The sequence below is a fragment of the Cupressus sempervirens genome, chromosome 8, assembly GCF_028749045.1.
Source record: "Cupressus sempervirens isolate cs-2001-9-10 chromosome 8, ASM2874904v1, whole genome shotgun sequence".
NCBI lineage: Eukaryota > Viridiplantae > Streptophyta > Pinopsida > Cupressales > Cupressaceae > Cupressus > Cupressus sempervirens.
The window spans coordinates 523,471,429-523,486,384 of record NC_143125.1 but is presented as its reverse complement, the minus strand read 5'-3'; the positions used below and the strand labels follow the sequence as shown (position 1 = coordinate 523,486,384).

Below are 14,956 nucleotides of genomic sequence, written 5' to 3'. Positions count from 1 at the left end.
TTTTCTTTTTTAAATTTCTGCCGATTCAGGCGATTTTTTCCATGAATCAGCGATTCAGGCAATTCGTGGGAAAAAATTGGCTGAACCGATTCACGACTCATAAAAAGTTGCCCAGCCTGAATCAAATCGCCAAACTAGCGATTCAGGCAATTTCGTGGTGATTCTCAGAACTCTGCACAAAATGTACCAAATATCGGAAGCTAGCAGATATTACAGCTCTTCAATATAAAAAAAACATTGACCCAAAAAGCAAAAAGAATAGGTCAGGCAATGAGTCTAGACATATATAAATGAATATAACTGCCATGAAGTTAATTAACCTTTATGAACAACATTACATGGCCTATAGGATATCATTCTATTAATGAGCATGGGAAATTTCCCCGTCTCCTTATATGAATGTGATGAAAATTTGAAAGAGAGAATGCATAGCAAAGTGATGGTAAGGCTCAAAGAGGCTGGACCTTATCACACCTTCTTTCATTATAAAACGGGATCTTTTTTATGTAGCTTGAAGGCCATAATGGTAGAAGCCAGCCTCATTGTATTTGGGTATAAGACCAGAAGTTTTAATCCACACCCAAAAATAGTAAAACAGGGTGACTCAAGTAGATTAGATTATCTGAGAACAAAAAAATTTGCATTCATGAAATTAAGGATAGAACTCATGTCAACTAAAAAGAAGAAATTCCAAAAGAAACAGAAACCAAGTTTCGAAATCAGAAACAATTTCTATGAAGAAACAATAAGGGTAAACAAAAATCAGAGACAAAAGGTGTTGGAGGAGAATCTAGTTAGTGGAAACAATAATTTTTGGTCAAGAATAAATGTTAATAAATATTTATTTATGAGCCAAAAAAACTGAAAGGCAATTTCAATAGATGCAGTTGAACTTCAAAGTCGGTTCAAAGTAAACTAGATAGAATATGTTGCTAAACAAACTTCAATCATTAATGAGTTATGAACTTAGTTACCAGTTTCACATCTTAAAGGTGTGAAATGGGTCTGGATGCAGTCCACATGCGTACTAGATGCACATCCAAGACTCTGGATAAATCTGGAGTGCATCTACGTGCCAGTCACAAAAAGCGACTTCAAAATCATCACAAAGTGTTTTTTCTTCTTTTTATGGTTAATGGCAAAGTATCTTACAATCAAATGATTTAGTTTTATAACTCTGTAGATTTTTTTTTAATCTTTGTATATGTAATACACACATGTACCCAAACCCCCGAAAAAGACATGCACATACTCACGTACTCAGTGCCTGTACCCATACCTGTATTGGTAACTTATTTTACAAAGCATGGCTGAAAGAAAAATGTCGCCCAATCTGTAGGCTTGCAACACAGAAAACAAGAAAGACAGGAAATTGATTATATTAAAGTGTCTGAACGACCAAAATAGGTCAATGGGACACAAAACAAGAGGCATCAACACAAGTGGCCAAGAATAAGTAACCCCAAGGAATAAACGCTATGGAAAACTGGAGATCATCAAGTGCCACTTGCTTGACCAGAAATGGTGAAGTCATTGCTGCCACAACTGATCACTGTGAAGGGACTGAGACAAGATCTGATAACTTCATTGGGTCATGTCCAGCGTTGGGAGCATTAACCAAGATATCCCTGGCATCACATCCAACATCCAGAGTTGAAGTAACCCTTCTATTAGTGAAAAAGCCCATAACTCAGCTACAAATAGATGGGAAGCCTAGCATTCATTAAATGAGTTATATGAACCCAGTTTCAGCTCAGACTCAACAAGCTGATTTTTTACATGCGCTTGCACAAACTCGGCAAATTCAAAAACCCAAGAAACTCGAAGACTTATGGATTTAAACACCTAAGTACAAATGCAAATTTTACGATTGATCACATAAGTATAAATGTGAATTTTAGGCTTTGGCTAAAAAAAATAAGTTAAACTAAATAACAAAATAGAAATATATATAGTGTTGTCTACAATTTTCATGAATTATGAAATGCATGGAATTGAATATTCGGTATAAAATCAAAATAAAAGCTAGATACTAGAAGACTAAGGCTCAAAGGATCCTATATCAGTGACCACTCCACCCCATGACCCTCCTATGTGTATGCCAAAGTTAGGTCCTAGATCATTATGAAGCCATGCTATCATCCTGTATCTTAGGCTCAAGTGCTTAGCCTTAGTGGCATCCACAACATCCAGGATCATATATATGAGTTTTTACATACAAATTTGAAGATTGTATTAAGGAGACTAGTAAACTTAGTTACCGATGTGGGCTTCCTGGCTATGGATCCAAATGCCTACAAAAGCAGATCCAGAGGCAAGTGCCCTGTGGGTGTCTGTGTAATGCACATCCCAAGCACCTAGATGCGTGACAATGCCTCTCAAGGGTAGGTACACCCACATGGATGCCTGGGATGGCTTCAATGGAGCACCCATAGGGCATGCACATCCTAGGCACTCGGATGCACGACGATGCCTCTTAGAGGTAGGCAAACCCACCCAAATGCTTGGGATGGCTTCAATGGAGCACCCATAGGCCATCCAGACACCTTCATAGACCCATGCCCAAAAAAGCAAATTTTTTATGCCTTTTTCCCACTTATGTAAATTCAACCTTCGGTCTTACAATGCCCAATCACCTAAGTGAATGGTCGATACCGATTAATCTCTGTTCTTTTTTATATAAGCAAAATATCCTTCACAAAATATTATTCCTTTATACACACAAAGTGCCACGTAACCCCTCTTATTCCCATTAGTCCCAACTATTTTGTTCTCTAGAAAATTACAATAGGAGTATTTGACATTCACCATTAGTCATGCGCTATAAGGTATAGCCTCCCATGAAATTCATGCATAGAATCACTTCCAGTTATTGCCAAAATTTATAAAGTTCCATTTTTTTTGAGATAATTCATATAATTCTTTAAAGACAAGACTGATGTTGATATTTGTCCTTTGAATCCTTGAATCACTATGTGTGCTTCTGTAAAGGCAGACTTCCATTTACGGCGTCATAGAAATATGTGTGGTAGCCTTGTCCAATTTGAACATAGGGCCCAACTTTCAAATTCCAATCTTGAAACTTTAAATTAAGGGCTTGCAAATTAAAATTGCAGAGTAGTGCATTATGTCGGCAAAGTGCTGCTCGGATCCATGGTTCACAGGGGAACAAATTTCCAATTAATTTAAGGGCGCACAAATTGTTTGAAAAATATAATTGCATGAGTCAATCCTGTCAGTAGATTGCTTCCTAAACCAAAGGCTTGCAGACTCATTGCAAGCAAGAAATACAAAAAAGATAATGTATCCTTCACTTTTTCTATTCACAATCTCGAATATCAGAATGTCGCTAAAATGAAACTAGGTGTGATCGAGCACAATAAGATGAATCAGGTGACTTGAAGGTTGTTGATTAGCCACTGGTCTTCCCATACTCATCACCAAGGAGCACCATTTTCATTTTCTCATTTGCAGCCAGGCTCTGATAACATGTTGATTTTCAGATCTGCTGCAAATGTATTAACCATTTATGTTGGTCTATGTTTTCCAACTGCAGCCTCCCATTATATTTATAAGAGAGTGAGAGAATAGGCATGTCCCTTCATGGGACATATCTGTCCATCATCATAATTAAACTCTTATAGTTATATATATTATCTCTTAATACAATATTGTATACAAACACACACACACACGCATATATCTTGACGTAATTTATACGAGTAAAGCTACAAGACATCAACAATAATAGATTATTAATTATTATACTGTATTAATTTTGTGTAGATTTGAACCGAAGACCTCCTTGATAAGAAGCTCACAATTTATCGTTGCATTGTAGTCTCTTGCCTTATATTTGGGCATTTATTAATTTTAGCTTTGTTTGGATTATGTTTAAGGCTAATTATCCTTTTATTCTCTTCATTTTGGTCAAATGGTGTACTTTCAAAAGTATTTTTTGCAATAAAAGGAAAATTAAAAATAAGACAATTTTATTAGAATATTGTAATGTTTCTTTAATGATCATCTTAGTTAGTCTTTAATTTATTACGTAGTTTCTATTTTCTTTTTTAGTTCACAATTGTTCCTTTTAGAAACATCGTCTTTGTAAATCTAGGTAAGGAGTGCTCATTTCCTCTTCCTAGTACAACATCGGTTTCACATAACATGGCATCAAAGTAGGTTGATGGAATTTCATAAATCTTGGCAACTTTTTTAAGAAAGATTCACGCCTCTTTTGATCTAGAACTTCTTGTTCCAAAAAGATTTTAATTTTTAAAATAAAAATTGTTAGAGAAATTTTATGAAAATTTTGTAGACCGTCTTTGAAGATTTTTGTTGATCAATCCCAGGATTGGACAAGGTTTGATCACACAATTTCCTCCTTTGAGAAAAAGCCTTTGATTTGCATGTAGCTTCTATGTGTTGTTTTATGATGTGAAGTCTTGTGTTTTGAACTTTTGCTGCATGAAGGTTTCTCTAATGGGTTTTCATAAAATTTTCCCTTAAAAATTTTCCAATGGGTTTTCATAGTTTTTCCTTTCAAAAAAAATTTATGGCTTTCTATAATTTTTTCCCTTCAAAAAAATTCTAATGAATTTTCATAATTTCCATTAAAAAAATTCTAATAGGATATCATAATATTTTCCCTTAAGCATTCTAATGGATTTCAAAAGTTTTTTCATTAAAAAAAAATTATGTATTTTCATTATTTTTTCCTTTTAAAAAAACTCTCGTTGATTTTCTTTTTTTTTTTCCTTTAAATTTTTTTTGATGGGTTTCAATAATTTTTCCCCTTGAAAATTCTTGATTGTATGATTCGCAAAGTTGTGTTGGATTCCTTTGTAGGTTCTTACCATTTTTCTCGGAAAAAATGATTTAAAAATCTTCAATTTAGTAATATTTCCTAATAAATTTTGGGTTTTGGCTGTGAGTTTTGGGGTCTAATGCTCTTCTACAAAAACATGGAAGGTTTGCCAATTTTTCCTCAAAATGTCAACAACTTTCTCAATATGTCTTCATTATCCAACATCAGGTTGTAAATTTTGTGATAATTTATGGTTAGGAGCTTTACAGATTCTAAGGAGCTTTACACCTTATCAAACATTACAACTATATTATTTATAAACTTAATAAAAAACCTAAGCATGATGTTTGTGTTGGAACCGTGTACTGCTAGGAAAGTTATGCAGCAAGTATGAGCAAAAGCTCACTAGAACCTTTGCACAAGGTAAAACCATAGGATGGAATGAAAAAATGTGACTAATCTTGTCAAAAGGAGCCTATTGATTTTTAATTCTAGAAATGAAGATAAGCAATAAAACAAAATAATGCATAATAAGACAGAGAATTATCTTGAGAAAACCTTCCAACTTGAGGGAGAAAAACCTAACCACAAATATATCACTTATATGCATAGTTACACCGCCCTGGGGGATGGGAGGCGGCAGAATGGGGGTACAAGTTTCCAAGACAGGGGACAAAGGGGCCTTAATTTGGGGACAGTAGGGGACCAAGGGGGTTGTAAATACTATAAGTGTGGTAATTAAAATGCTAGTTATGAAAAGATGTATTGCAATTTAAGATATAAAGATGTAAAAGAGTGAAGACTTGAACATTGCATTGAAATGGAACATCGAACATAAATACTCAAATCAGCAAATAGTCAACACCGGGACGTCCCCCCAACCTCGAAGGAGGTGGTGGAATTTGGTGGCACCGCTGGGGACGAGGGAACTAAGTCCCCAAGTCCTCAGTGCATCCCCGTCTCTGGTACATGGGGCAAAAAGGGGGGACGCATCCCCATGTTACCATGCTTATGTGTGTGTGTAATGAAAGAGTGGAAGACTACGATTTGCCTAAACTCTAGGCTAAACTCAAGTGGGGATCATAGCATCTATCAATATGCAGCAAAAAAAATCCCTTAATATCAGTCTTCTAAAATTAAAGATATCTATTTGTAGTATAAATGCAAATTCCCTCTTTCAGTATTTAAACTTCTCTTGATCCTTCATTATCATGACCCTTAATTGTCTTGACTCTTCAATGTGTTGAACCTTCATTGTCTTAATGTTACAAAGTGTGTCGACTAAAGGAGGGCAAGATAACTCATGCCACTATAACATCAACACTACCTCTTCGTTAGGGAATCATCTTTCCGGATAGTCAATGTCATGAAGTTTGTCAACATGACACCCATTTGTGAAACAAAAGTTTATAACGGAATTTTTCAACGTGCTAATGTAATGGACTCACCCACAATGACTATACCCATTAGTGGAAAAGATATTTATCACTCAATCTCTCAATGTGATAACATTATGGAGTCACCTCATATGACACCCACCATGGCTACTCCCATACGTGAAAAGAAACATATAGAAAAGTGCTCATCACGGAAACATTATGATTCAATATTGTGAGACATTATTTGACTGACTAGACATTAATCTGTATTATTTATGTCATGTGATGATTACTCTAGTATGCTCTAGTTATGATGTTTGATGATATTTTATATATATGCATGCATTGCGATGGTTTATTTCAGTAATTTAATTTAAATTGATGAATATGTCGTGGTGTTCTAATTATGCAAATTTGTTCTATCTAATCAATGTGTAAAAATGGAAAAGATTACTGAAATGAAATTTGAAATGTTTTGAGTTAAATTTGATTATGCAATTTAAATTTATATACATACATGTGTTTTTCTAGAGCTACTAATATTCGAATTGAGTGTGTAGGGAATTAACCATGGTATTAATCGGAGAACAAAGAACCGAACCTATGTGCAAACCATGAAACCAAGGTTGAATCTATTGAAGAGATTTGAACCTTGTTATCATGTAATTTAATTCATGATCGTAATTTGAATGTATATATTGTAATTAGTGACATGTCAATTGTTTTATATAATGTGATTTTATGGTGTCACTCGACACTTGTAATGTCTATATGTAAATGACATGTCAATTAAGGTTTTGCAATGAGACCCTTAACCTAAAATTGAACTTAATTAGGTGCCTAAGCTAATCACATTTGTTTAGAGGTATCATATGAAGTCCCACCAAATAGGAATTTGAATTCAAAATTTTAAATCACTTCTAGAAGCCAAAAAATGATCCTAGGAGCTTAATTTAGTGGAATTTAAGTGCCCATGTGGTAGGGATATGAGTTGGGGACCTAATTATCACAACTTGAAGACCCAAGTAACTTGAGGGACGCTCCAAACAACCCATTTTCCAAAAGTTGCGTAAATGGAGAAGTCTTTTGTCCTCACTCTTACCCACAGTCTTGCCCAAACTTGCATTAATGGTAGGAGACAAGTATGATGGCCAAGGACTTAGGGTCAACTCAAGAAGTTATTGTTTGTAGATGGGGAGATTTGGAGATATTTTTAGAGGCCCTTGGATAACTTAGTAGGTGTTCGCCCACTCTCTTCTATATTTAGAGACATTGGGGTTTGAAGATTGGAGAAACAAAGGATAGGGCTCTTCTCAACTTTCTATTCCATAACACATTTGAGTAAGGTTGGTGATTCTATTGCCAAGGATTTTCTTCAGTTCTTGCAATAGATTAGTATATTGAAGTTCTTGTTCATGCATTCTTGCATTTGTACGTATTGTTGTATTGTGATTGTTCATGGGTGTGAAGGCATTACTCACCCTTGGAAAGGGAAAAAGTAGCCTTGTAGGGTGAAGGGGTTGGTTGTGACCTCCATGAAAGTGTAGAGTCTCTTCTCATGGAGAAGAGGGAAAATAGGCAAGGTGTATGGACCCTTGCTTGCCAATGATTTTGATGTCTATTGGGGGAGAGAAGGGGAGACTATGAGCCTTGCGAAGGCATGAAAAATGTTTATATTGGTATTGGCATCTCTTTCATGTTGTTCCACCTTCACCCTTTGTCATGGATTCTTAGGTGAAACCCATTGTAAATCCTTGGGTTGGGAGTTCTTTTGATGTTCTTGCATTTGTGGTTTGATCGTGGTTCTCACCCGTTTGGCTCTCCTAGCTCGGTGGGTGGCCTCCTTGAGGCCTAAGTTGGGAGGTGAGCTCTCCACGATATTGTTCATTCTTATTTGCAGGTTGTGTGGATTCAAATATTGGAGAAAGCTTGAAAATTTGATCTCTAGTTGATGTCATTGTGAAGGAGAGTTCATGTTCTATTATGCCACATTTTGGTTTGGAGAATTCTCCACTTGTGTCCTCCTTGTTTGCATTGTTGCAAATCTTGTAGTGAAAGGAATGATTGTAAGATCATTTGTAAATTATTGGTATTGCACAAGGATGCATATGCATATCAATTGAAAGGAAATATTAGTTCCATGTGTGAAGAAAGTTTGTGATGAATTGATGTAACACTTCAATAATTACCTTCATTGTATCCATTGATCTCAAAGTTGAAATAAAAGATGTATTGTTAATATCATTGATTGAAAGTATTGTGTGAATTCATCTTCTTCCATTTTGTAATAGTAGTGAAGGAATGAAGGAATGCTTCATTAGGTAGTTTCATGATCATGTATAGTAGAATCAAGTTTCCAATTTCAATGAGGCATATAGTTCATGTAATGAATATCACTCTAATTAGATACATTACATAAATTCTATCTTTCTAGATTCATTTGACCAAATTAATTTACAAATTCAGAAAAAGTGATTATTAGAACTGTATAAAAGAATTAATTAGATGGTAAATCTTCGTATTGAATAACTAAATCAACACACTATCTAACCATGACATTTTATAAAATGGAATTAGAAATGAAATCCCATTAGAAAACTAAGAAAGAAAAAACATCATACATCCCATACATTTTCTGGAAAATGTATGGATGAGATTTAATTCATCCCACAAAAGTGCAACAGAGAATATTAGGAACAAACAAAAATAAAAATATTAGGAAAATGTAAATATATTTTTATGCATATTAGGAACAAACAAAAATAAAAATATAAGACTTTTAAAATAGTCTTAAAAAAAACCATCATCATCATAAACTAAATGGCCTTAAAGAAACAAAAAAAAGTTGAGGGAGTGGGAATGTAACCATGTGGGGCCCACACACCACCCACCCTATCCCTCTCCAAAAACCCACGCTGACTTTGTTAACAAAGATTAATGCAGCAAAAAAAATTTATGATAAACTTTGGTTGGGAAGGGACCTTGGTAGGTAGGTCCTCTTCCCCAAACTTCAAACTACCTCCTTGAGCGCCTAAACTCCCAACCCAAGCTCCCCATGTGCTGACATCCTTGGGAAGCGCTTGCTGACCTGGGGTCACATGCCATACTCCTTGGGCAGCATTCACATGGGGTGTAAGACCCACTTGGCAAGTGGGGTATGTAGGAGACAGCCTAGGAATAGGTAGGGTTAGAAATAGGATTGGTTAGGAAGTATGTAGGAATTAAGGATAGGTAAGTATAGTTTAGTGGTAATTTGATTATAGTGGTAAATAAATTTATTTAGATAGTGAGTCCTTTTATTTGTTGGAAATATTAATTGATAGCTAATAATGGCATTTTAGTTTGAAGTTAATAGGTTTTAGACTTGTTATATTAAAGTAAGTTGATAATATTTAGTAGTGATTATGTTTAAGTATAGGTTAGGATATGTTGAGTTTGCAATTAGACAAGTGAAATTAATTTATTAATGATTTTTTTTTAATGTTCTATTTTATATGTTTTAGTTATTAGTGTTTTTAGAATAAGTGTTTAATTAGTTTAGTTAGCTAGTTTAAGTTAAGTATTAGTGCATGTACTTTAGTATGTAAGTAATGGAAATTATTAAGGTGATTGCTAATATAGTATTATTTAGTAAGCATAAGTTATTATGCTTGTAAAAAAGATTGATCACTTTAGTTGTAGTTTAATTTATGGGTATTGTGTTATAGATATCAAAGTAACAAGAATCGGAATCGGATAGGAATCGGCAAGGCCAAATCGAATCATGAATCGGCCATGAATCGGAATCGAATCGCCCACGAATTGGCAAATTTAAAAAACCCTTGTAATTTAGTGAGTAACTTATTTCATAAACCCTTTATCGCTGATTTGATTCACCGAGTCACAAAAAATTGTTTGGCTTGAATCGAATCACCAAATCGCGTGAATCGCATGAATCACCGTGATTCTTGGAACTATGATAGATAGTGTAATATAGGAGTTGCGGGTTGTGGGTCTTTTGGATTAATATATATGTGTAAATAGTCTATTTGATCTTCTTGTTAAGTATTAATTTATGTAATCATAGTAAAGCTAATTGCATCTATATAATAATAGGACTTTATTTCATAACATTATTATATGTTGATAGTGCAGTAAGGTTTCATTATATTTTAGGAAAATATATACATAATATGTTGTTATGCACACGTGTACTTTAACAATGAACCTTATCAGCCCTGTTATCAAGTGTTCTTGTAGCCATGGCATGACCAATTTATCAGACCTTTTTAAGAATTTCTTCACAAACGTCTAGCGCATTTCAGTGAAATGTTTAATTGAATTCAATAGTAAGTTTAAACCTAGAATATGGAATGGAAACTCTTAAACATACTTAAACCTCATCATCAACTATCACCTTGATCGTAAATGCTAATTTGAAACTTAAACCCTAAACTCTTTGTAACCTAACCGTGCAAACTCGGAACTTTTAAACTTTCTCATATCGTTAACCTATCTGCATCTCTTTCAAGTTAGTGTGTGTGTAGCTCGGTTTTATCCTTTAAAAAGAAATTGTTGGTGTGTTTTTGCCTTGAATTTTGGGCATGTCATTGACAATGGGTACTTTGATAAATGATTTATATTTATGATAAATCTTGAGTTGTGTTAAATATATTACCATGATATGGCAATCTCAATTGTAGAGTTGTGACGATGAAAATCCAGAAGAGGTTACCAAGTTATTGCAATGACAATCATAACTTCATTCAAAATATTTAATTGGTACTTCCCATTTTGCAGAGTGTTGGGGGAAGAAGTAGATTAGACAACGTTGGCATTGACAATGTCGCACTTATTGCAAATCCCAATTTTGTGTATGTCAGAGTTTAACAATTGTGAACGCTTCATTTGCACCTAATGATGTTCTGGCAGATTAATAATTATGCCTTAACTGGTCACTCAATAGAAAGAAAAATAATAATTAAGGTGAAGATACCCATCATTACCAAATAGTGACAGAACACTGCACAAAGGCATAATCTAAGGTAAAATTCTTCAGTGTCCATTCAGACTTTGATAAACTAATCCACCATAAATGCAAAACAAGGAAGTTGACTAGGACAAAAAATACAAGAAAATTTGCACAGTGCTGGGTCAAACATACAAACTAACAATATGAAAGTTGAACCAAGCACTTTTGAAGACACAGTAAAATCTCGTGGAGATTTGCCAAAATACAAGACCAGATATTTCTTTCACAATGTGCATACATTTCAAACTCATTCATGTGACTGGGGAATGTATCTAGTGAGCAATGAAAATAGTTCTTGGGTTTTTTAAGGGAACCAAGGATTCCCTCATGGAATACATAACAAACAAGGATTTTAAACTTGTAGATGACAAAGTTTCAACAACTGGATATCTGATACATCTTGGATCAGCAAATATAGCTTGGCATTGTCAGAGACACGATCAGTTGTAAATTCAATAGGAATGTCTGAGTATATGCCAGCTTGGGATGCTTCAAAGGAGATTGTGTATGCATGCAAAGTTGAAGACTCGTAGAATCCATAGAATACATCAAGCGCATTGCATATAAATAATGAAACAGCAATTAAAATGGCAAAAAATTCCATATCTACATGGATAAAAAAACGTGCGGATAGGTATTATCACTACATAAGAATGCTGCTGGTAAAGAAGTTAATTTATCCTATCTAATGTCATCCAAAAAAATAAAGGTGATTTTCTGTAAACCATTGAACGGTCCTATCAGGAAGTTTGGGTATCTTCAAAGAGAATGTCACCTAAAGTAAAGCGAAGCTAATTTTATATTTTAATTAGAACTACTAAATACAGCATAAGTGACGCATGCATTTCATTTGAGACATGCACACATTTAGAAATTACGATATTAGAGAAATGGGAAAAATAAAGGATTTTCAATTCGAAATTTCATGTTGGTTTTCTATGCATTCCCAACATTGTACAATGTAATATTCCAAAGTGCATAAATTGTCTATGTACATCCACTATAATTTATTTTTGTACACTTGAGCCTTTTTGTACTTCATTCAACCTAGCCTGCCAAAATAAAAACAGTAATCGACAGGGAAAATGTTGCTCACCCTGCATTTCATCATTGGCTGCTTGAGCATCTTCCCTATTCATAAATGCAACAAAGCCACAATTCCGTTGCCTTCTACGTTCCTCCTCAGTTCTTGGCCACATTATCTTAACACTGGCAATGGGACCAAATCGTCCAAATGTTCGCAGAAGAAAGTTTTCATCCACCTGACATCATAGGTAATACATGTAACAAATCAGGGACACCTTATTCAGAAGCATGATATCTTGTCTGATATGTTATAACAAAATGAGTTGTTAAAATGTGACCGAAAAAGACATTTACCTGAGGTGCTAGATTTCCAACATAAAGATTGGTTGTCTGAGGATCCCCATCATCAATTGATCCCGGCAATTTTCCAAATGGATCAAGATCATCTGGGAGCTCATCAAAACGACTTGAAGGCTGTGAAAAAGAAATATGTGTATGTGTTACTAAGATTGTATCCAACAATTAACATCATACAAGTGACTGCCTTACAATTCATTACACAGCCAAAATATTAGATAGAATTTTATTTCTAATTAATCTCATTTTCAGGGATGCATATGCAACAACAGAAATAGTGAATAGAACAGTGCCATAAGCAGTTGCTCATTAGCGTATTGGCACTTCTTGTTGAGAACAAATTTCTAAGCCACTGTATTATTTATCGCCATATCTATTCCAATTTCCTATTATTCAAAACAAAACAAAAAAGTTTATTGACAACAGCTTTCTTGGCATGGATCAATTAGCAGTTGCCAATGCTGTAATGCTGAACAATAAACCTGCATCAATATAAGATGCATCTTTCTATCTAATTGAAAAGCGTATGTATTTAAAACATATCCATTTCAATCCACCATGTACAAAAGATGCATCTCTCTAATTATCGGACAAGGCTATATATTCACAAAATTATATATATTTCAATTCACAATGTTTAAACTTTGAGTAAGTACCGATATAAAAAACTGCCTGTGTTGATAAATAAAATTTAGTTACCATGTTGCACATGGTAGCCGCTCTTTCTCAGGGTTTTCACTTGGGCTTTTGGCATGCAATAACACAAATTTCAACAAAAGATGCATCTTTCTATCTATCCAACAAGTCTGCATATTTAACAAGAAAGTGTTTGATAAAAATCATTATCCACTATGATGAATTAAAATTTGGCTCCCACTTTATACAGAGTAACCACCTTTCTTATGAATTTCCGTTTACCTTGTTGGCAGTTGTTGAATTACGTGTAAAATTATGATTTTATGATAACAGACTACAAAGATATAAAATCCCAAATTTTTCATTACGTCTGATATTAAGGTAGATTATAAAATAAATTCTGAATACAAAACCAGTTCTTATTTGCTACTCACAAAGAATTTTAAAATATAAAATAAGAACTCTACAAATTAGATAGCAGTTGTGAAAATTAAAGAGAAATATCAAGTAAATCATACCTCACACAGCGAGAACTAATTGATATATAACTGAGAAAGTGGTGATTTGAGATTTGATAATGTGCATAAGGAGCATGCACAACTATGGCTGATAAAGTAGTCAATCCTAGAATGAAATGGGGAGCTACTAATAAAAGATCTATTGGGGATGCAGTGATACAAGATCTGATAAGGTGCATAAGGAGCATCAACAACTATGGCCAATAGTGTCGAGGATAGTAAAACAATATGGGAAGCTACTCACAGTAGTTAACCTGATAGCAAAAACCAATCCATAGTTAGAACATTCAGTGTTAGGTGAGTTGCTGAGTACTTGCTGCAATATTTTTTGGTTAAGTTTCTGCGGGGATAGTTCACAATTCACCAAAACAAAAATAAAATACAGTAAAACCAATTCCCAAAAACATTGCAAAGACTGGTATTTGTATCCCCATTGCATGCCCTAATTTCTGCTGTGCTTAGAAACATGGCCACTGAAAAAAGTGGCTGTAAAACATGCCCTCAACTTCAAAAAAAAGCCCCAAAATTTCCTATATAATGAAAAAATGGTCCTGAAACATGCCTCTATGGTATATACTAATGTTTCACGGGGATGTGTCCCCCTTAAAAACTTATGTCCCTTGCAGAGGGATGTTCCGAGATTTGGGGACTTGGACGTAACATCCCACCACAACACCACCACTCCCGCCACCTCTATCAAAGATGCCATCAGGATGCTTGCTATAGACACATGTCATTATATACTGATTGCAACCTTTAACTTCATGAAAACGAGTTGGCCGTTCATGGGACACTCCTAGAGATATTATATTGCATGTTTGTACTTGAAGTTTTCAATTGATCTTTATTTTTATATCAGCACCACCACCCCACAACAACTCTGCTACCATCCCCACTATCCCCAAATTGAAGCCTTTGGTCTCCCAGTCCCCAAAATTCATCCTTGTGTCTTCCCGTCATGAAACTTTGTGGAGGAATGTTGTGTACTATAAAATGTGAACCACGCAGCACTCAACCTCAAAAGGAAAATCTCATAACACATGTACATTGCTGAGCCTATTTTGCTACATCAATCTATGTCTCAACAAACTTTCTCCAGGCATATAATTGTGGCAATCTTGAACTATGTGACACAAATTGTTCTCCAATTTTAAATTCCTTAAAAAACTCATGTCCCTTGTATGGGGATAATTCTGAGACTTGGAGACTTCGAGGAAACATA

The 14,956-nt window shown here is 34.7% G+C and overlaps 1 protein-coding gene across 4 annotated transcripts in view; it reads right to left on the bottom strand.

Moving 5' to 3' along the window:
- Nucleotides 1-14,956, bottom strand: part of LOC149543496 (protein RRC1-like) — a 107,584-nt gene that overhangs the window by 19,849 nt on the left and 72,779 nt on the right. For all 4 annotated transcript variants that reach the window (XM_089798296.1, XM_089798297.1, XM_089798298.1 and 1 more), the window contains 2 exons: nt 12,578-12,697; nt 12,294-12,459 (listed from right to left, as the gene is read on the bottom strand). In XM_089798296.1, the coding sequence (XP_089654422.1) occupies nt 12,294-12,459; nt 12,578-12,697 (286 nt within the window). The remainder of the gene's footprint in view (nt 1-12,293; nt 12,460-12,577; nt 12,698-14,956) is intronic.